The 23,105-nt window shown below is 53.7% G+C and overlaps 1 protein-coding gene across 1 annotated transcript in view; it reads right to left on the reverse strand.

Moving 5' to 3' along the window:
• TMEM266 (transmembrane protein 266) overlaps positions 1-23,105 on the reverse strand; it is a 60,908-nt gene that overhangs the window by 28,920 nt on the left and 8,883 nt on the right. Inside the window, 4 exon segments of the mRNA XM_033099956.1 lie at positions 534-607; positions 3,170-3,324; positions 14,126-14,314; positions 17,223-17,354. Coding sequence (XP_032955847.1) covers positions 534-607; positions 3,170-3,324; positions 14,126-14,314; positions 17,223-17,260 — 456 coding nt within the window. The 5' untranslated portion in view covers positions 17,261-17,354.

Below are 23,105 nucleotides of genomic sequence, written 5' to 3' on the forward strand. Positions count from 1 at the left end.
TCCACGGGCTGCAGGACAACATCCTGTGCTGCACGACTGCTGCCAGGCCCACACGCTCCACGCACACCCGGGATTGCGGACGCCACCTGTGTGCATGTGAGCTGTGCGTCTGCGAGTCTGTGAGCTGTGCGTGCGTGTGTGCGTGTGAGCTGTATGTGCATGTGTGTGCGCGCGTCCGCACTGCTCTCCCCACCGCCAGGCTCCGTCTCCCCCGGCTCTGCACTGGCCACATGAACCACACGCTGTTCCCCACGACGTCCTACTCAGTGTCACCCTCACAGGCCTGGGCCCAGCCCACCCTGGACCATACCTGCTCTCCCTCTGGGATTCGGCTCAGGGTCACCTGCTGGGGCCCGGCCTCCCTGAGGGGATGTCCCTCTGTGTGTACGACCCCCGTCTCCTGTACTGCGTCCCACTCTCTGTAGCCTGGAGGGGGCCCAGAGGGCCTGACACTCGTGAATATCAGAGAATAAAGCTTGGTGTCCCCAGGACCGGCTGCCCTGAAGAGAGGGTCGCAGGCCAGCCTTACCTACCTCTGAGAAGAACACGGAGAGAATGACCAGACTGATCCAGTGAATCACACCAGCAAACTGGAATGCACTGGGAACTGCAACGACACAGAAACGGGGGCCCACTTAGCAGCGGGGACTCAGGTGCTTCAGTACAGGGGCTGCCCAGCCTCTGGGACCCAGACGATTATGTGAACCTTTCATCTGGATGACATCGGGCCAGAGAATACCAAGGGCACCTTTCAGGGGTGTCTGCGATGGGGGTGAGCCGGGCACGCCAGGCCTCCCTCCATCTCCTGAGTCCAGCTCAGCTCTTAAGCCTCGATGGGCTGTGTCCTCCCTGAAAGGGGATCTCCAGAGGGGCCTAAAGAGACAGCGTGGCTTTTGGACCTGGGCGGGCTGCGTGTCAGGTCAAGATGGGCTGTTGGGGACCCCACCATAACTCTCCCCCCGAGAGGCCAGTGGGAGCAAGGAGCTCACTGACTTTTCATTCTGAACAGTGAGTGCGGAGTTGGCCGTGTCGGGCAGGTGTTTCAGAGAGCGGCTGGGAGAGGGCCGGAGAGGCGTCCGGAGGGACAGCACAAGCGGCTGGGGTCTGCCCCACGGCCTCCCAGACACCACAGCGTCGGTGGGGAGGGCGGCACTGACAGTCCCGCCCGCCCTCCTCCTCAGAGTGAAGGCACTAGCTCCAGAAGCCACAGCCGGCCTCCCACACGAGGAGGACACAGCGTAGCAGCTGGAGGGCCCAAAGCAGGGTGCTGGAGCCCAGGACTGGGCAGGTGGGCTTGGATGGAGAGTGGGTGGCAGGGAATTCCCCGGAAGACAACCTGAGGGGATACTGGCAGGGTATCTGGGGCGGTGGGGCCAAACAGGGCACAGGCGTGCTGCTGAGAACACGCTGCCCTGCCTCGCTCCAGCCCAGCCGTGGCAGCGCTGCTCAGAGTCCCCTGGGGGCCAAAGGAAAAGGCCCAGGGCCGTCAGGGGGCTGGTCCAGCTGCACAGCCTCCCCCAGAGCTCTGATCGGGGAAGCCTGGGGGTGGCAGAAACCAGGTCCTGGAGCATGGGAGGGGAGAACTACGGGTCCCCTGGCATTGGGGCCAATCTGACCCTTAAAAGACGACTCAGGAGACACCATGATACGAACGCTACTGGGAACCGAGGCCGAGTCCTGTGTGACTCTGAGAGGACCTCCAGATGAGTCTGAAAACATAAACTCTCCCCGTAATTTCTCAAATGAATTCCTGTGCCTTTTTTACGGTTTGCTTTAGAAGAGCAATAAATCTGTGATTGTGCATTTTATGGAATTTAAGATGCCTTTTATGAGCTGTTATTGGATCTCCCACTAAAATCCATCTCCTGGATACTTAATTTTAGAGAAAATGCCAGTGTTGGCTGGGTTCTCAGTCCTGTTCAATGCCTGCCACAGCCCAAGCGCCGAGCGCCGAGCACAGCCCACCACAGGGAAACAAGGACACCTACGGTCAGGCCTCGTGAACGGCAGGCGTGTGTGTGGGAGGGAAAGTACACAGCACAGTTTAAGGGGAGTCAGGCTGAGTGCAAAATCAGTGCTGCTCACTTTATGCCTAAAGATACTTTCACTGGAACTGAGGAGCCACCAGCTGCACAGAACCAGCGAGGCTGAGCAGACAAAAGCCCCCTGAGCTCCCGTCATCCTGTTAGAGTCAGGAAGGCTGGTGGGACACGGGAGGAACCCTGAATACAGAGGCTGCAGTAAAGGGACTGGGGACACTTGAGAAAACAGGTCCAAGACAACTGACGGCTTCGGGGGCTAGACCTGCGGTCCTCAGGTAGCCAACGGCAGGAGGAAACCCCTGGTGGGAGGACCAACACTTTCCTCTCTCTGTTCTGCACTTGAACGATCCACCTTCCGCGCTGGGGAAATGTGGGAACCAGGGGCTCTACAGAACCACTCACTCATCCAAAGCCAAGAGTCTTAACCCTCCCCCCACTGCACCAAACAGGGGTCTGCAAGGGTGGGGGCAGTGGGCCCTCCGCTGACAGGCATGGCGCCACGACGTACAGACGGACAGCGAGGCACAGACAAGCCACTGGCTGCCATGATGAACGCCTGCGGGCCTGGCGGCCGTTCGTCCCGCTCCAGCCCCTGTCACCTCAGGGAGACGCTAACTCCTCCCAAGTCCCTTGTCTAAAAACTGGGGCGACATCAGCCTTGCCTGTCCCACAGGGGTGCTGCAAGGGTCAGATGTACGGGAAAGTGCTTTCTGAACTGGCACCTTCTACGTGAGTGACACCGACCATGTCCCCTGGACACAAGTACAAGGAATCTCATTGTCACCTTGTCTGTCATTAGTTACGACAAGGTGAAACACGGGAACTCTAAACTACAGAAATTCCAACCTGAAAAATTCCAGTGCGAACAATGAAAAGTACATACACAGGTCCCCGGTATTTGTGATCTCATCAGGTTTGGATCGTGGAATGCTGAGGGCACAGACATGGCCACATTGGGCACAGAGGGGCAAACTGGTGCTGGGGTGACAGAGAGAGAAGCCGCCAGATGCCCTCCCTGGAGGTGACCCGGAGGGGGAAGAGGCCCCTGCTGGCTGGGGACCCCTGGCGGATGCGCACTGAATACTAACGTCACATATATTTGCATACGGGGCTCTCTTGCTACTCACACTGGAGAAGCTTTATATCTATTAGAAGTTCCAGAGTCAGGAGAATCACCACCAATATTACACAGGCTACCAGGAAACTGTTGAGACTGGCACTGAGCAAAAATACCTGCCACACGGCCGCTCTCTTCCCACAGCACGGCTTCAGCCAGGTGGACCTGTGGGGACACGAGTGGAGAGGACGCTGAGAAGGGCCATCCCGCCTCGGCCCTGCTCCAACCCACGGCACGCCTCCCACCCCACGCTTCCCCGTGAAACATCCTGAGCAAGAGTCCAGGGGGCACAGTCACAAAGAGAAGCACAGCTCGTGAAGGGCTGGACTCAGTATGAAGGCTGACCTGGCGACATGCCACCCCTCCCGGTGCCTCAGTCTCCTCATTTAGAAAGGGTGTGAAGGCCACATCTTGCGGGCTCCTTGTAAAGCGTAGTGGGGAACCTGGCTGCATGGTGAGTGGGCCGTGAACACGGGCTGGGAGTATTATGCTCGGCGCAGCCTCACAACCTCACAGGCTCTGCGCTGAGGACACCCCGCTAACCTCTGATCAATGCGCAAGGAAGGAAGGAAGGAAGGACTTTTCAGTGTGTTCAGCTACACAGAAAAATCTGAACTAGATCCCTGTTTCTCAAAGTCACTGGTACGAAATGCTCATTTCCCAGAATGCTGATAAAAGGTTTCTGTGGTTGGGTAAGGTTTGCAAAAGTGGGGCAAACAAAAGAATGTGAATAACTTTCTCTGTGGGACCTTTCTGTGCCCTAACACGCTATTCTGCACCATCGTGCTCCAAAAGGGGTTTTGGCATCCGTGTTGCCCAAACTCGCTAGACCACGGCACACAGCGTCTGGCAGGACTAGTGTGCCATGGACCATCTTTTGGGAACCCTGACTAGATGACCTGGAACCTTCACAGGTAGAGATGAGGTTACAAGGACAAACTCTCTCCTGAGGAGCTTTGGACGGGGGAGGAGGTACAGAACCTCTCAGCTGGGTGGGTCTCCTAGGGCATTTGACCCACTCCCTTTAGAACACAAGATCCTGGGAAAAGGGGTGCCTGTAACGGGCCTGGGGTGCTGAGGTCAGAGCTGACTGGCTCGCTGAGGCGTCAGATGTCCTGAAGGAGCAGACAGAGTGCCAGTCTGGGGGGTCATGTGTCTGGCTCTGCCTTCAGCTCCCGGGACATCAGTGCTCTGGGCCTCAGGCTTCCCTTTTGCAGGACCTTCTAACCCCTATGGCTACTGAAGGTTAATGGCGAGAATGGATGTGACCTCTAAAGCACCGTGTAGCTGACATGAACTGCTGCTGCTGCTGCTAAAATATTCAACGGCCCAAACACTGGGCAACCCGTCCTTCCCGTCCACAGGGAGCAGTCTGCTGGAGCCTAATGCCCACCCCCCAAAACCCCAAGGGCATCACTGGGAGGGGGCTCTGCTGTGTGACGCGCTCCCTTCTCCCCGAGGAATAATGTGAGTGCTTCAAGGAGATTTCTTCCTCACAATCCATCCAGCGAAGCTTGAAGGAGCCCCCAGCTGTTGGAAGGTGGGACAAAGGTCACGGCGCTTCAAGCAACCTGGCAGGAAATGGTCTTAAGTCAAGTCTTTCTGGATGTTTCCTAAGATCTCTAGGAATGAGAGGCACTGTCGTCGGTTCTGAGGGAACGCAAAGACTGGGGTTCAGCCCCAGCCTCTGGAAGCTGGTCCCAGGACAGATTTCGCAGGTGATGGAAAAAGAGGAAGGCACTTTGGATAAGGAGGGAGGGGGCTGATGTGAGCCCCACGTGGCCTGTGGGAGGCCGATTGCAAGGAAGCTTGCAAGCATATCATGCTCCCTCTCTGGAGGAACAATGGGTCAAGGACAGGGGAGTTCAAGATGTTCTTATGTGTGTCGGCAGAACAGGATGTGCTGATAGGTATGTCTAATTTGTTGCACAAAGCGATTTTCATGGAATTTGCTTTGCGCGCAACCTTGAGATTACTGGTATATAAGGCATGAGCACAATAAACTCGGGGCTGGTGACGCTTTGGAGCACCAGTCCTCCCGAACACATTTGTGTTTCTCATTCATCCTCACCCCCCGTTCAGGGACCGCGTTCGATTCTATGACGGCTGGCCCGCCATAGTGGCCTGACAGTGGGGGCCTGGGACAAGGAGACCAGCCAGGCCGGAAGAAGAGAGGGTCCTCGTGAAGGACAAGCAGGAAATGGGGGGACAGAGCACAGCGGGGCCCAGGGTGCAAAGGCCCTTGACGAATGCCTTCCTGGCTCACTGCGGCGAGTTTCCAAGTCTGTTGCACAGTCACCTCTGTACTGTCTCACAGGCTCACGTGGGCCAACCTGCAAGCCAGAGGCTGACACCATGCAGAGCTCAGCGGGCTGCCAGATAAAACACGGGCATCCAGTTCAATCTCAGATAAACAGTGACCAATATTCTAGCATAAGTATGTCCCAAACACTATGTATGTAGGACATACTTACACTAAAAAATGTATTCACTGTTTGTCCAAAATTCAAATGTAACTACGCATCCTGTATTCTTACTTGCTAAACCTGGCAACCCTAAACGCACAAAAGGCGGGTCTAGAGGAGGCTACAAATTGGTCAGGAAGCAGAAGAACCGGGGGACACAGGGCGAGCGGCAGTGTCAGGGAATGAGCGTCCACAAGAAGGCGAGGTTGTGTGTTTGGGAGGAGCAGCGAGCAGCCTCTACCTGGAGCTCAGAGGGGCAGCCAGGCTTCCCCAGACGGAGCCCAGGGAAGCCAGAGGCGGCTGCCCACAGGTGCTGTCGGCTGTGCTGCTTTGTGCATGAAGGACCCTTCGAATTGTAAGATCTCTTAGGCTGTCACCACTCAGCTGACCTCCTCCCCTGATGCATTCAGCTATCTCACCTACTCCCCCACTTTCTCTCCCCACGAGGTGACATTCCTGCTGCCCTCTGCTTGGCCCTATTTTAATCCTTCTCACTTCTCACCTGGGGTTCCAGCCCAGGTCCTGCCACCTTCTCCCTGTCATGGCCAGGTCACAAAGGAGACCCAGTTCCGATTCCACATCCGCTCTAAAACCCAGTCCAATTGTCTGTGGCCCCTAAAACTGATGCCATTTCATTGTCACCAGAAATTTGAGCCAAGCATATTTGCAGTTATAAATAAAAGAGGCAGCTGTGCAGGCCGTTTGCCGGGGATGGGATCATGTTGAACAGCCCGTGTTTAGGTGCCAAGAGTTTCCTTACCCATGATCTGAGAACGCAGCCAGGGGCCCAGCAACGTGAAGCAGGACCGTGGCCCAAGGCTCCAGGACAGAAGCAGCAGGCCTTTTGGTGGGCCTGGTGTTTGCAAACCCTAGGCTGCTGGCAAAATGTTCTCTGAAATTCCAATGGCTCAGACATCCCTAGGAGACTGTTTTAGCTGAAACAACAGAATGCGTCCAGGTCCACAACACCCCTGCGTGGTTAAATGATGATTGAAGGGGCTTACTGGGCCCCAGGGAAATCCGCAAGCCTCCTGAATCAGAGAAGGTCTCTTCCGCATCCAGACCATCCAAGCCCTGGGGGTGGTGCTATCCCTGGCTCCGCCAGCAGAGGGCAGGTGTTTCCCAAGTTCATATCTGGGTGTAGCAGGAGGAGCCGCCCCAGGAGGCCACCTGGGCTGCCAAAGGCCCAAATACCAACAAGCAGATGGCAGCTCCCAGCAGGTAGGTAGTGATCTACCTCACAGTTCCACTAGTCACTCCTGAGGCCGCAGAAAAGTCCTGGGTGGGAAGGGAGGCTAGGTGCCTTGACGTCTTCTGCTTTCTTTTCTTAGGTGTCTTGATCAAAGCTTGAGAGAATACTCCTAGAATGTGGAAACAAACTTTGGCAAATTTCCGATGGGAGTGGCCTGGAAGGAGGCGGCTCGGGTGGCTGCCCTGTCAGGCAGCGTCCCCCACACCCAGCGATGCATTACGTGGTCAGGCTGCCACCTGTGGGGAGGGGCCAGAGTCTCGAGCGTGGGGACTGCGGAGACCCTGGAGGTGTCCCAAAAGGTGCTCACAGGCAGTGGAGTCATGGTGTCCCCAGTGGAGGCCCTGCCAGGCCTGCACTGAGATGTTCACCCTACAAGCCCCCAAAGGAAGGAGCAGACGGCGGGGCCTGGAGTGAGTCAGAAGCCATCTGGCAGCGCGTGGGATGCAAGTCCAGAGCACGGGATGGCCCGCCTGCCCGGCGCTGACCGTGGGCGGCACTGCTGGCCCCGAGGCTCACTGGGTTGCAGAGGTGTCCCCCAGAGAACACTCCAGCCCTCTGCCTGAAAGGGCTCAAAGCCACCACACTACGTAACATCGCAGGGGGTGTCTGGGCCCCTGAACCTCACTGATGCGTCATCGAGGACACCTGGCCCCCAGGTTCCCACCCTGGCACGGGTGTGCAGCGGTCCTGGCCCTGGATGCTGCACTCCTGAGGTGTCATGTGGCCTGCACGCCAGCTGTCAGCATCAGGTCCTGGGCCCCACTTCACTTCCTTTACTGTGTTCACGCCAGATGATTAAAACATTGTCAAAGACAGCCATGAGCCGACTCAAATCCAACCTCTGGCACCGACTTAGGCTTTGTTTTTCCTGATTTAACAAACACTAAGAAGGCGCTCACTGTGAACCAGGAGCTGCTCCGAGCACTTTACAAACGTTAACCCGTCTAGTTTTAAAAGACAGTTCCTTCAACTTTGTTCTCCGCTGACAAACAGTGAGGAGAAGCCAGACTCTTTCGTCTGTTGGGTTTTGGTCGCAACTGGTCTTAGCCGAGCACTGACTGAAAAGTCTGAGCCTGTCTCCTAGTCCCCGACGGGAGTGTCGGGGGCCTCTGCAGGGTCCCCATGATAGCAAACAGCGTGGGTGAAGGCCCCAGCAAAGGCTGCCCCACGCGCGGCTGCCACGTTCATCTCCTGTGAGGCTCAGGCACAGGGCGGCAGGCAGGAAAGGGGCATGAACATCCGCCCGCACCCAAGTGCCAGGCGCGTTGCTGGGTGCTGAGCACCGGGGGTGGCAGGGCCTCACCCTCCCCGGGCCTGCAGCCCGCTCAGTGAATTCTGACTGTGCCGTGAGCTGCTGGCCCTAACTCACTCTTGAAAAGCAAAACACAGAGGGGGTGAAAAAAAGCAGGAGAGGGAAATGAGCTCACGTGTGCAGGACTTCACAGAGAACTATCCCTGGTGAGGACCACGAACCAGCACCCACAGCAGGTGGGGCTTCTTTCTCACTCTGGGGGGAGAACCAGAACAACAGGAAATGCACTGTCAAGCATCCCCTTTGTTCTTGTACCCAATTCCAAGAGGGGAGCCACAGCAGCACACACAGACCCAGGAATATGCGATGACTGGGGACCCCCAGGCCCCATAAATTCAGCTCACTTTCCTTGGGGGGCCTGGCCTTGGGATTAAACGGTCCGTGTCCCGTCCCCCCCTCCCCGCCCCCCTGCTGGCAGCGCTCAGCACCCCACCCAGGTGGTCACAGGCGCTCTGCCGCCACCTAGTGGTCACCCTTGCAGCACATGCGCACCTGGGACGAGGTGGGGACCTGAGTTTCCTTTGCCGAGAAATAACATCTGTGAATGCCCTGCCTTAACGAAAAATCTTGCGGTTCCTGGACTGTGGGAAAGAGGCTAGCCTGTCCTTGCCAGACAAGTTTTTTGATCTGAATCAAACCTTTATTCCCTGTTTGGGGCACCAAGAATCCTCCTAGAAGCCAGAGCCTATTGTAGAGTGTGGTCACAGGGTCAGCCTGGGTCCGAGGACAGCTGGTACGCCAGAGGAAAAGGAGGTGCTTGATTACAGACAAATCTCATTGGCATCAAGAAAATGGATTAATAAATCTCATTAACTCTTTCCTCCTTGGGGGAAAAATGACAAACACTTCACAAGCCATGGGTTTCCGGACTTCGCCCTCGCAAGGTCATGGCAGCACTGAACCTGCCTTCTAACCCTGAGCCCCGAAAAGCTTTTCCTTCTTCTAACAAGATGCTACAATTGTACTGAGGCGGGCATGTTCTGAGGCAGACTGGTTTTCTTTCTTTTAGGGGGACTTTGCGGGGGGTCTGGGCCGGCCACCACTGCGGCCTGGAGTTCTGGGGCATGAGCGGCCTGGGGCCTCCCTGTGGCTCTTCCTTGACCCCACAAAGGTCCTGGGGGCCAGTCCCCCACCCCCAGCACCCCCCAAGTGGAACTGACTTCCCTTTTCTTCTAACCCTTATCTTAACGCGGCCTCGCCCACCCACTCAGCATCCATTCACGTCATTCCTTCCTTCCTCAGCAGCCCCTCTGTCCCAGCTACAGGAGCTGAGCCCCGCCCTGAGGGAGCCCGCGGCCAGGGGAGACATGTGAGAAGAGAGCAGAGCCCAGCATCACGAATGCGCTGACAGAGGCAGGCCAGGGCTGCGGGTGCATGGAGGTGAGGCCCGGCCTGGCTGGGCTGGGGACAGAGACTTTCTGGAAGTGGCCCCGAGCGACACAACACGGGAGAGGGAAGGGTATTTTGTGCTCCGGCCTAGTAGGTTCCTTCCCTCCCCTCCTCTCTGCCTCCTGCCTTTGTTTGCTGGCGTATCTAAAATTACCTTAGTCTTTATTTAAAGCTGTTGCTATGCTGGACCTTTTCATAGCGTGACATGCGTGCTCTTCCCTCTGCCTCATCGTCTGCCTCTGACTGTGAAGTCAGAAATGTGCTCCTGGGATCATCCCCAGGTGTGAACAGCCCTTTCTGTCTACTCAGCCTTCCTCGAGGCTTCTCCTTCTGGGGGTCCGGCCCTGACCTGTCGGGTTAGACATTTCAGAACCCCGCAATATAAGTAACCACGAAAGGCTGACTAGCTTTCCTTCCTTACTTAACTTTCATATTGTTAACAAAGACTATCCCACCTACTCTCCCACGACCCCCTCTGCACCCTCTTGTCACCTGAGAGATGGGGAACACTCTCTATGGCACAGAGTTGCCTCTGTAAAAGGGGGTGCCCACCCTGCCTTGGACTGCCTGTCTCAACACTCCTGCTGTCACCCCATCTCTCCTATGGGCCATGGGGCTCCGAGGGCCCTCCTGCATTTTCCCTTTCCTGGTCCCCTGGCGAGTGCAGACGCTGCACACCCAGCATGCCTGCAACGCACTGTGGCTGCTAAGGTAGCCCTTCGAGTCTGCCGTGAGTTAGTCTCCCGCACACCCAGTGTCCCTCTCCCAAAGGTGGACAGCTGGGTCACTGAGAAGCAGTTCTGTGCCTCACTTTCCCACTGTTGAATGGGGGTGATGTGCAATGCCAAAGAATGAAGACCAGGCTCTGGTTCCATGGAAACACAAAGCTGGACAGTGGACACTAGTCAAACTACATCAGAGCGAAAGCATCATGTCGACAGAGTTATTAACAAAACAGGCTGAGAAGGGAGACATATTCTAGGTCTTCCCCAAATCGAACAAAAGTCAAAAGGCGGATGAAAGATCTAATTCTGGATCCAAGGCTATGAATGGAGACTTGGCTTCTGAGGGGCAGCAGTGAATTGTGGGTGATTCTCTAACATCCACCCTATCCCGGCCCACTGGATAACAGCAGTGTGTTTTGGGAAATGATACCCCAAAAGGAGTAGATGAGGCTTTCACGAGGAGCAGAGCAGACGGTGACAGCCAGTAGGGATGAGGACGCACAGAGCAGAGAGGATGAAAGATGCGGGTGAGTGAGGACACAGGCGAAGCTGGAACTGATGAGCTCAGTTCACGAGGAGGCGGGTGGGGGGGGAATCAGTGCCCAGGAAGCGAGGAAGCCCTAGGAGAGGACGGAGGGTGAGTGCAGTCCACACATGACTGTCTCTACTTTCTCGGAAGGAGAAGGTCAGCTACCGAGGGCAACAGGGGCTTGAGGACAGTGGACCTGACCTGGAACAGTCCCCGGGCATCAGGACCACAGAGGACTGTGAGGCGAGGTGACAGTGGAGACCCTGAGGCTGGGAGGTGCTGCTGTGGACCGAATGTTTGGCTCCCCCCCGCCCCCAGTCCTTACGCTGAAGCCCTAATGCCTCCGTGTGATGGACTTGGGAGGTGTGGCCTCTGGGAGGCAGTAGGTTTAGAGGAGGCCGGGGCGGGGTCCCCAGGACAGGATCAGTGTCCCCTAATAGGAGGAAGAGACGTGGCTCAGGAGGCAAGGCCACATGAGGACACAGCCTGAAGGCAGCCGTCTGCAACCCAAGGACAGAGCTCTCACCGGACACCAACCCTGTCAGCACCTTGACCCTGACTTCCTACCCCCAGAACTGGGAGAAAACACCTTTCTGCTGTTTAAGCCACACACCCCGTCTCTGGTCTTTCATCACGGCCTCCGAACAAAGACCAGCACCAAGCTGCCCATTGTCTGCTTTTCATTCCTGAGCCCCGAGCAGCCTGGCACAGAAGCAGATGGCAGACTCTGTGGTCTGTGTTCCACAGGCAGGTCCATCAGAAGGACAAGGGAACGGCAAAGGGATTGGCCAAGGTGGGCTCCTCACCCACACCTGGGGTCCCCCACATTACAGCGACTGGGCCTTTTCCACAGGCTCATGGACAAAGGCGGAAATGGACTTAGCAGCACACCAAACAGCGAAAAGCATTGGACGGCGTGGCCTAGCAGTGGCGTCACATGTGCCACGTGTGTGATGTTGGAAAGAGACCGGTGACAAGTGGAAGCCAGCAGTGCTGGCCTGGGTCAGGAGCCAGGAGAGGGGCTCTGCTTGTCACTGTCACTGTGTGGCCTTGGGCATGCCCCTTCCTCCCTCTGGACTCTGCTGTCCTCTTAGAATGTTGAGAACAGACGCTTTGTTCTACAGTCTTCGCCAGCTCTAACACTCTCAGATTCTGAGAACTTGAAAACACTGAAATAGCCTTAGCTCAACAGTAGTGAACGGTGGGCGGCTGGGTCCCAGGCTCTTCATTTCCTGCAGAAAAGATTCCTGCCCGTAAGAAAATTCCACCATCATAGGACAAGGTGGATTGGACATGACTGACACCCAGCTTTTCAGAGACCTACAGGAACTGTAAAGGCTGTCGTTCTGCATGGCCTTGGACAAGGGCGGGGGGAAATTTGGGGGAAAACCCAGGAAATGTCCCAAGAGCCAAGAAGCCTTGTGAGGAGAGGCTTTTCCCCCCTCATAGTGTGCTTGTTTTGCTTCCTTTTTCCCTGGCTTCCGGCCCGGGCCTGCTCTTCCTTCCTCCAGGAAGCCCTCTGGCTGCCAAGTGAGCTCGCCAGAGCTCAGGCGCAAAGCCCTTCCTGTACCCCAGCAGGAGCCGCTCTCCAGGGCACGCTTGGACGCTCACAGCAGACCAGGAGCCTCTCTGCCTCGCACCTCGTTTGTGTTCTCCCTGAGGGCAGAATCCTGGCAGAGGCCCAATTCAGAAGCACAGGCAATGATGGGGCGGGGCCTGTGGCTCCGGCCGGGTGACATGCCCGCAACAGCACCCTTGGGGGCTTTGCCACTTCTCCTCCCCACCTTCGCCTCCGACTGGAAACCTGAACGCGGCCCCCCTGGCTCAGGCCTCAGAAAGGAGTCCACACGGGGGCGTTAGCAGGCTCCAGTACCGTGTTTGGCCACCAGTACAGTGATACGGTGACACGTGACGAGGCACAGACAAGGACCAGCCTGCTGCGGGGTTTGCAGAGCCCATGGGAAGGTGCTGCTTATGCAAAACCCGCTCAGAATTTCCAGGCGGCAGCAGCAGAGCGTCCAGCCAAGAGTCGCGCCTCACGACTGCACAGCCGCACGCCTGCGCATGGCTGGCCCTGGCTCAGGGGCCTCGCCTCAGGGACCCAGCCCCCTTCGCACCTATGGAGGCCCTGGGGCTGACCGTGCTCTGGACAGCCTGCCACCGCCAGGTGCCCCTCAGCCTGTTCCCCACCAGCTTGCCTGTCCTTTCTTCTCTATGTCCCACTGACTCTGTGCGAAACACTTGGAGAAAATTCTATTTTCAGAGAAAGCCACCGGGGTGAAGTTTTTGCAAAAGATGTATGATTTCATAACTGTCATGCAATTTCTCTCAGGAAAGAGGGAGCCCCCCATGGGAAACAAGTATAGGGGATCCAAACTCTGAAAACTTAACCCAAGCCCAGGCTTCTCGTTGGCTTCTAAAACAACCTGGCAACCCCTCGTTTTCATATTCAAAGCAGCCAGCATGTTCCAAAATAGTTACATCACCTGAGGAAGAAGACTGGCCCAGAAGGGGCTCCAAAGCTCCTGGCCCATGTTTACATTTCTGTAGCTAAGAGCGACAGGGTAGGGAACGGGTGACCTGCGGTGGGACCCTAGGACTGCTCCTGCCTTTTCTGGTTGTCAGCTCCCCCCGTGTAAAAGGAGGGTGTCGAGCAGGGGTAGCTCCCCTGCCATCCGGCTCTGACACCCTACCCTCACTTCAGAAAGGTTTGTAAGACACAGCAGGTGAATGAGAAAGAAGGTTGGGGAACAGAGGCGTCCAATCTGACCGACAAGCTAAACAGCAGGTGGGGGCACACCTTTGAATCAGGGACCAGCACGTCACATGTCCGAGCTCCCAGCCCAGTGCTGCTGAGGCCCCACACCGACTCGCACGTCACCGGACGCACACACTTTCTTCTGGCCTCCTCCCTGAGAGCCGGCTGACAGAGGACAGTGCAGTCCGAGTGCCCCCCTCATGGCTCTGTGATCTTGGGCAGGTCCCTGACCCCTGTGGGTGTCCTGACTCCCAGTGTGCAGACAGGGCTTGGATGGGCCACACAGACGGAGCACAGACGCCATTAAACAAATTGTATGACTCTCTGAGTTCTAAGCAAATGCCTCATAGAAAAGGCTGTCTAGCAGCGACAGGTAATTTCTGTGCCCAAAGCTGTTTTCTGAGGAGAAAGGAGCCTTGGAGGCCTGATGTGAACATCTGGTCTCTTCTTACCCAGCACCTCTAACCTCTGTGCCTCGCCGGAGGGGCCCACGGAAACCAGGGAGTTAGGCAGGCGACGCCGGCCCCCGCACCTACCCTTCTCTTTGGTAATCCTCGTCCAGATTGGACAGGAGCTGTGAGCCCGCCGTGGAGAGGTCGACCGCGGCCAGGGGCAAGTCCCGATAGGCCAAGTTCACCAGCTGCCCGGGAGCAATGCTCTTGGTTTCCTCATCTACTTGTTGCGAGATGACCTCAACTTCAGAAATTCCTCCTTCTGTGGCCGGCCTGAGAGGGGAGGAGCAACAGAGCAGTCATCCCTCACGGGCAACACACGGTCTCCCCTCCCCGGGCAGGAGGGAAAACACGCCGGAATCGGCTGTACTGCTGGGAAGTGGGGGGCTGCCATTCTCCCTGCCGGCCACCCCAGGGCCCAGACGGAGGCCCTAACGCCCCATCTCTTCCCCGATTAGGAAAAGTGGGAAATGGGAAGAGGAGCTGCTCATATCTGAAAATAGGAGCCTCGGGGCAGGGCCTTCATCAGTGGGAGGTAAAGACCCACATGGAAACTCAGTCCACCAGCAAGAACGGGTTTAGGCTCAGGATTCTGGGTCACTGGACTTCACACTGGAGTCGCTATTTCTATAAATTATCTCCTGTGTTTCTTTGTGAAGCTTCCTTGGGATGTTTCTACCATCTGTAGCACAACAGATAACAGGTGTTTGTTCACAACTGGATGTACTGACGGTGGTTTGGAGCCAACCAAGAGACCTGGGGAGACCCCAGCGGTCTTGGGGCCGTGAGGACAGAAGGGGCCGCTGTCCCTGGGCCAACCCCTCCCTACCGGAACTGTTCCTATGACAGCGCCCCACTGAAGGTTGGGTGGGAAATGGGGTCACCTGATCAAATGTCTGAGTGGTGGGTCTCCTCCCGTGTTACTGTTAGGCTCAGACAAGGACCCCAAATCACCCACAAGTCCACTGGCATGGCAAGGCACCTGGACAGGGGCAGTACCACCTCGCAGCCCAGCGGGGTATGTGGCAACTTGTGGTGGCATCTGTGGTTGCCACAATGACCACAGGGCTCAGCACTGTCCTAAGTAGGAGTGGGGACAAGTAAGAACTGTCCTGCCCAAACATCCCCAGCAGCCCTGTGGGGGTCACTTGGCTCAACTTCTTGGGGTGCCATCTTCGGTCTCTCCAACACACCCTTGACCCTATTGCGCCCGGTAGCTTCAGAGGGGCTGCATCTTGTCCCGCCAGCCAAATAATGAAGATGAGAAAGAAAACTGGTTTGAGTGCAGAGGGGTCAGAATGAAATCTCTGAGGGAACTGACAGGCCAGTATCAACACTGAGGGGGCAGCCTGAAAGTGTTTGGGGCCCTGGTGCCAACTCTAACGCCCACTCCGGTGGGGCTCCTCTCAGCCTCAGTCTCTCCAGCGGAAACATGAGGAGGCGACAGAGATGCTCTGTTCCCTCTCACTCATGGTCCGATATGGACGAGAGAACTACGGACCAGGTGGGAGGAGCCCTGGAGTGACAAGTCCCCACACTTGAGTGGGGGCTCTAACTTGCACACTTCTTTCCAGGCACCACTGAAATGTAACCAGCAGTCCTCAGTGGCAGTTAGTCAGAAGTTCGGAGCTACATCTGCCTGCTTCTCTTTTGCCTGAATCTTCCAGGTAATTGAGGGAGGAGTGGGATTTTTATGGGGATGCCGCAGGTTGGCTGCCTAAACTACCCAAGTTCACCGAGTAATTTCCGTGCCCCAATTCGCTTTGCTTTTTGCTGCATGTCAAGCACAGATAACAGCACTCATCACTGCGGAACATTTACAAAATGACTCAGGATGTCCAGCGAGTCGTCACAGCATGTGAGGCTTCTGTGTTTCTCAACAACTGGAATAAAAGCAGGGGTATTCATGGGGGAACCCAGCTCCTCCAGATGTTTCTCCAAAGTAGGCACTGGGTTGCATTTGTTCTTTCTTCTGGAAACTCAAGGAAACCGTGGAGTGTGGACCGAACATTAATGTTCCTGGACGGCTGGCTGAGTTCTGAGACGGACAGGAGTTGGCCATCCTGGAACGGCATGGAACAGGCCACCTCTGCCTCCTCACTGGCCTGCCCTCTGCCACCTCCTGCCGGTGCTCAGAGTGGCCCAGCACCGTTTCAGGTCACGTGGGCATCTCAGAAGACAGGCCTCCTTTGGGGGGAGTCAGGTCCCACAGCTCAGAATCTGAGTACTGAGGCTGCACCCTGGTCTTGGAAATGAGGAACAGGAGGGTGGACAACATGTGTTAATGTCTCCATTCTTCACCCCTGCTTTGCCACAGGCTCCTGCTGATCCTGCCATGGAAAGGAAGCGTGCATTTCCCAACCCGAGTCTGTGTTCGGTCACGTCACTTGTTTTGGCCAATGGGATGTTAGCAGGGGTGACACAAGCAGAGGCATTAAAAGGCACCTGCTCTTGCCCCTGTGATGTCATCATTAGCAGGTGACCAGCCCAGCCCTGGGGAAGGGGAGCGACAGACTGAGCAGAGGCCGGTCTCACCCAGATCAGCTGACAGGCAGCGAGCCCACGTGTAAGCCTGACCCAGCGGGCCGCGTGGCTGCGTGGCTGGCTGCTGTCAGCAGCACTGCCGTGGCAACAGAGGGCAGGTGCACGCTCCGCGGGACAGCAGCCAGGCCCCTAACCCCTAGGCCGTGGCCAGTGCTGTAACAAGGGGTGCTGTTCTCGTCTTGGTGGTTTTTGGTATTTTTGCCAGTGATGCAGCCACAAAACAAGTGACCGCTGTCTGCCTCTGGCTCATAAAGCCGCTGCTAGAAACCTTGTCAGGATTTCTAACCGCCTGCACTCCCCCTTCTGTCGGTTTACCTTAAGCACTTCCTATGTTGCCTGGAGGTTTACTTCTGAAATGCCTCCCGTTTTCCGGGGCCTCCTGCTAAAGCAAGTGTGTGCAGTGGTCCTTGCCCACTGGGGCATGGACACAACAGTTTGCACAGCAGGCAGAATTCCTCTGCTTCTTTGAACGAACAAACAAGGTGACGTGAGTGAGGCAACTCAGAACAAGCAGGTGTTCTGCTTTGAATGTGGGCTCGAGGACGAGGGCACCGGTGCCCCCTGGCCTCCTGCACTGGCGCTTCTGACTCTAGTCCCCACTCAGCACCCACGGGGAGCACATCCCAATGCTACTTACTGGGGGCCGCTCATGGTGAAAGACGCAGACAGAGCCATAGGTTTTCGTGCTGTCTAGCGGGGCTCAACTGTCTTGAAGCTGATCGCCAACATTTCCAGGCATGAAGTCTACAAGGCATACATGTGTGGTACCCTGAAAACAGAGAAGTGAATAAGAATTTATTACACGCAGACGCCAAACCGAAGCCTTCCTAAGCTGACCTAGAAACAGGAAGTCCTTACATTTCCTTCACAGCGATGCTGAACGGATTCTACGATGACCCCCTGGTTCCCCTCTCATCTCACAACAGGCACAATTTCTCTTTTGACAGATGAAGAAACAGGCTCGGCATGACAAAGTGACTTTTCTGTGTCACACATAGAAAAGCCAGATTGGACCCCAGGCTGATTACTAATCCACAGCTCTTTCCACCAAATGTGCCTAACAAAACTAAGATATTTTTATACATCAGTTTTAGGAATCTCAATAATAAGGTTTGTCTCCAAAATCTCAAGTATTTTCCCACAAATTTCTTTTTCCCATTTCCATCTGGGAGTCGTACCTCTCCACCCGTCCAGGCTTCCCTCCCCTCTTCTGAATGGTCTCTCAGAGACCCCAGCTCTAACTCACTAGCCCGTCACCTTGGTAAGTTACTTAGCCCCTCTGTCCTCAGTTTCTCCACTATAAAATGGGAATAATGGAACAAAACGAGAAAATTCACATAAACACTTAGAATAGTGCCTGGAAAGTAGTGCTGTTTTTATAATTTTATGAATTTAAATTGCACAGTCTGTTGACTCTGAGCACATTCCAAAGCATTTGGGTGGCTGAGTGTAAGATTTCCCCTTAAAACCTGGACTAGATACATAGAATATACTTTTCTATAAACCAGTGCTCTGGTTCCATCTGGAAGTCTCCAGGGAGACAGCAACAATCCAACAGGAAATACACAGATGATGAGACACACCCGGGTTCTGGGTGATTCTGCACAAGTTACTAGGTAGGTTACTCAAAGGGCCCCCCTTTTGTAAGTTACTTCCACTGCAAGTTGCTTTTCCTACAATATCAACAGGACAAAACCTGGCTCCCTCCTGAAGCTCTTTTCTCAAAGGCAGTTGAACTCAAGAGACAAAGGGAACAATCGTCCGTCCTGCAAAAGGAACAGGTGCTCTGAGGGTGAGGACGATCAGGGGACGATAGTAAACTTGCAAAGTGAGAAAACTCCTTTAAGTTCTGTGTAAATAAGAAAAGTGAGAGCTCACGGTAAAGAAACTTGAAGAAATCTTGGGCAAGTCTGAACTTAGAGCAGCTGGAAATAAGAGATGGACAGCTCTCTTATATCAGAAGGGCTTTAATACAGATGATCACTGTTCCCACACTGGATGTTTGTGGGGCAAAAAGAGCACAGGAGGAAGGACGGGGGACAGCAGCTGGGAGAATCTGGATGGACAGTTCGTAACCAAACCTAAGGTTCACTTTACCTTAGTCTACCTTAGTAAGGCGGGTCTAGCCCTCAAAACCAGAACTCTTATTTGTAGTGTTTGGGATTGTGTGTTAATTATACATAGACTTGATAAAGTCGTTCATTCCACAACACAGATTTGATCATTCTCAATCATTTTTGTTCTCTTTATAATGTCTCAAGCTAACAGACTTCCTAGTAGTCAGACAGGACATGTGATGGCCCAATCTCAACTGACAATGAAGCCAGGATTGAGGTCCCCACAAATGGAAGACCACGTGAGCAACAGTCCTTCCAAAATGGTGTTTCACCATGTTGTATTCCCACGTGAGCACTTTACACACTACACGCGAAACCAGCTCTCTGGGGATGTAACAGGAAGCTCCTTGCTGTCCACGCTGGCTGGGCAAACAAGACTGAAACACACAAAACTCCAAAATTTGTGTGTACGCTTAGTAGTGAAGATAAATGAAAAATGACAAATCTGTATTTATAAATAATGAGCACGAACTTCTACAGTAATATAGTATTGCCAATATAAAACATAAGCAAAAACCAGAAATAAAAATGATAAAAAATTCCTTTTTAATTTTACTTTTTGGAAATTTCAAATGTATAGAATTGTAGGTACCCATCACCTAACCTCAACAGTTAGCAGCTCATGGACAGTTTGTTTTCTCTACATTCCTGTCCTTTTCCCACCCCTCGTGGTTATTTCCAAAAATCCTAGATGTCGTTTCATCCATCTATAAATGTTTCAATATGTAGCTCTAAGGATCAAGATTCCTTTTAAAAGACATAACCACAAAACTACCATCACCCCTAAGTCAACAATATTTTCTTAATGTTATTAATTGACAAGGCTTTGTTCACATTTCCCCATTTGTCCTGTAAGTTTTTAAAGGTTTCCTGAATCAGGAGCCAAACCACTTGCACACATTACGACTACTTAGCATGACTCTTAAATCTCATTTAATCTGTAGGTTTACCCCTCTACTGCATTTTCTCCATGCAATTTATTGGAAAAATTGGGTCATTTGTCCAAGAAAAGTTTCCCAAACTCTGGATTATGGTGATTGCATCCCTTTAGTGTCATTTAACATGTTCCTCTGTCCTCTATATTCCCTACAAATTTTAGTCTGTAGACTCAGGTTCAGAGTTTTTTTGTGAAGACGACAGGCATTGCCGTGAGTTCCGTTAGGAGACAGACAATGACCTTTTTCCTCTTTTTGTGATATTAACAGCCTTGATCATCTGAGATCCATCAATTCATTAGAGTTTGCTAAAGGGTCATATTATGATTTCGTCCTTCATTTATCAGGATCGAGGGAGACACACTCCCCCTCAGCAACTATTTGATTCCCTAAGGTAAAGTTCATATAGAAAAGGAAGGATAAATGCTTAACTTTCCCCCCTTTATTTACTGGTTTTCCAAATAACAAATTGGTATCTTCCAAAGTTGATCAATGAGGTTTTATTTACGGTTGTTTCCAGGGGCCGAGCTGGGGGAGCGGTCTCCCTGGGAAAGGGGTAGCAGTGCCCTAGAGAGGAGGTGTGGGGGTGAGGAAGAAGCAGCTGGCTTCTCCAGTACAGGGAAGAGGGAGGCAGGTGAGAGGAAAAGCATGTCTGATGGACAGTGAGTAGCTGCTTTAGTCAGAGGTTTCGACTGTAACAAGCAGCAAATTTCAGAAGGCAAGATTCCTTAACATGCTGTTATTTAAAAATATTTTCCAAACAAAACAACCCGCAGAGCACAAGCCTAGCAGGAGGCAGATGTGGTCTGGCACTCTGCAAGTGAACGTCTGAAGTGCAGACCTGCTGCCTCACAACGCTGGTAAAAGCAGCAGAGAAAACATAACCCCCAATCTGAGGGTATCAGGGCGGAGGGCTTCATGGGGGTGGTGCGATCAGTGCCTGTATAAGAAGCCTCCAGGACTGCGAAAAATAAGTGTGCTGTGGAAGAGCGCCTACCCAGTCTGTGGCGCTCTGTCACAGCAGCCTGAAGGGACTACGACTGCACCTAATTTTTCATCACCTGCTCACCTGGTGCTAGGCTTGGCCATGGGACTGGCTTTGTCGGAGTGGATTGTAAACTGAGATGGCTAATTTTAGGTGCTAACTTGACACATAAAATAAAAGGATTATTTGGTTAAACATTATTCTGGGTGTGCCTGTGAGGGTGTTTTGGATGAGATTAACATCTGAGTCAGCGGACTAGGTCACCCACCCCAAGGCGCCAACGTGGGGGGGCCCTCATCCGAGCTGTGGAAGGCCTAAATGGCACAAAAGGATGAGGAAGACAGAATTCTCTCGTTCTGCCTCACTGCCTTTCAGCTGGGACAGCAGTTCTCCGTCAGACTTGTGTTCACACCATGTGCTCTCCTGGGTCTGGACTTCTGAGCTGCCATTGCAGTGTGAGCCAATTCCATATATAAGCCTCTTTCTTGAAACACACACACACACACACACACACACACACACACACGTGCCATTGGCTCTGTTTCTCTAGAAGCCCATCTAATATGTCAGCAAACAGGAAAAGCATGCACAGCTCGCCTGGTGCTCTGCTTGGCCTTGCCTAACACAATCCTGTCTTCCTGGGCCTGCCCTCTCTTTTGCACATCCCCTGGGCAACATGCAGGCCCCTCACCTCAGCCAAGGCCAACCAACCAGCTGCGCCCTCACCCCACCCCTGAGCTCCTGAGCTCAGTCACGACCGCAAGAACCACCCAGTTATGCTCACAGACTCACAAGCTAAATATTCATAAAGGTGTCGCACAGAATAAATAAAAATCTATTCTGTTGTCATTTATTAGCACCTTCTGTGTCCTAAGAACCACGTTACACATTGAGGTTATCAAGATAAACAAGACGTGGTCACAGCACTCAAAAGAGACTCGTGGGCTAGGGATGGACAACAGACACATGGACAGAAATTACAATTCCACGGGGTGAGAATGACGCAACATTACAAGCGAATGCTTTGAAAGCCGCAAACTTCCGTATAAATACTACGTAACTAATGACTGCTCACTGGCAGGCACACCGTCCCCACTTCATCCAGCCATCTGTTAAGAAAAGCTTTTTTTGTACCATCCCACCAAGTTTTGGGGGTGGTTTGTTAGACGATTATTGTGGCAACAGATCACTGCTACGTTTTAGCCCAATGTCCACTGCAGCACACACGACGCCACAAAGATGCATATGTGTAAAAAGGTGAATTTCTCTCCGTCCTCCCTTTGACCCGCCGCTCACCTGAGGGCCCGCGGTAACACCAGCTGTGGAAATCCTTGCTCACAGTTATGCAAACGTGCACTCACATACTCATGTGGCTTTGTGTTTAACAAAATAAAACCAACTCTGTAATTTGCTATCATCACTTAGCAATATATAACGGACATCTTTTCCGGTCAGTAGATAAAAACTCACATTTTTCTAATTTCTTAACTCATGCATATACGCGCAAGTTCACAGAAATGGCTTCTCATAGCCATGTTCTCAATGGCTCCTGTTGCTCCCACCACAGCACCTGCCTCCCGCTGCCATCACGCAGGACATGCGTTCAACCCGTGGACATTTCCCCTCGCTTTTCTCTGTGCTTGTATCAGAGCTTACAAATCAACATTCTGTTGTTTGTTTTACTCAAAAATATTCATCATTCACCCTTACCTGCTTTTCGCTTCCCCCTCTGCAACACCTTGCAGAATCCCGAGTCAAGCAGTGAAACCCGAATTCTTTCTTTACTTCACTAAGGCTGCGTAGCATTCTACTGTGTGGACGCTCCGTAACTTAGTCAGCAATTTCCCTGTGGAAATTTTCAGATTCTCTTTTTGGCCATTGTGAAAAATGCTACAGCAAACATCCTGTTCACCTCTCGTTCTTGTCAATTCCATCACCTCAACAACCCAGAAATCCACGCCTCCTCTTCTTCCAACCCCACTTGCACTGCTTAACTCCTGGCCCTGAAGTTCCCGGGCTGCATCCTCACACTCGCCCCAAGTCGAGCACCCCGCGGCCCCAGCTCTCTCCATCCTACCTACCAAGAGGTCTTTTTCCTCCAGAACTTAAAAACTAGATGTGTGACTCACACACAGTGAAACAGCCATAAGTGTGCAGCTGGATGGGCGTGAACAGAACCAGCACCCGGGTCAAGATACGCGACATTTCCAGGGCTCTGCAGTCATGGCCCTGCACACAGGGGCCCTCCTGACTCCCGTCGCTGCTCTTACACTGTCTGTAAACGGACCCCCCACCCCACCCCGGCGTTAATGCCTTGTGTCTGTATTCAGAAGCTCGACATACTGCCCGGGAGATTCACACAGGCGTTTGCATTCACGCGGCTCCGGGCACTGACGGTGTAAGAACCACGGTTCATTTTCCATTCACCTGTTGATGGAAAATCCAACTGCTCCCAGTTTGGGCTTTTATGAAAAAGTTGTGCA

Source organism: Rhinolophus ferrumequinum, chromosome 28 (genome assembly GCF_004115265.2).
Source record: "Rhinolophus ferrumequinum isolate MPI-CBG mRhiFer1 chromosome 28, mRhiFer1_v1.p, whole genome shotgun sequence".
Classification (NCBI taxonomy): Eukaryota; Metazoa; Chordata; class Mammalia; order Chiroptera; family Rhinolophidae; genus Rhinolophus; species Rhinolophus ferrumequinum.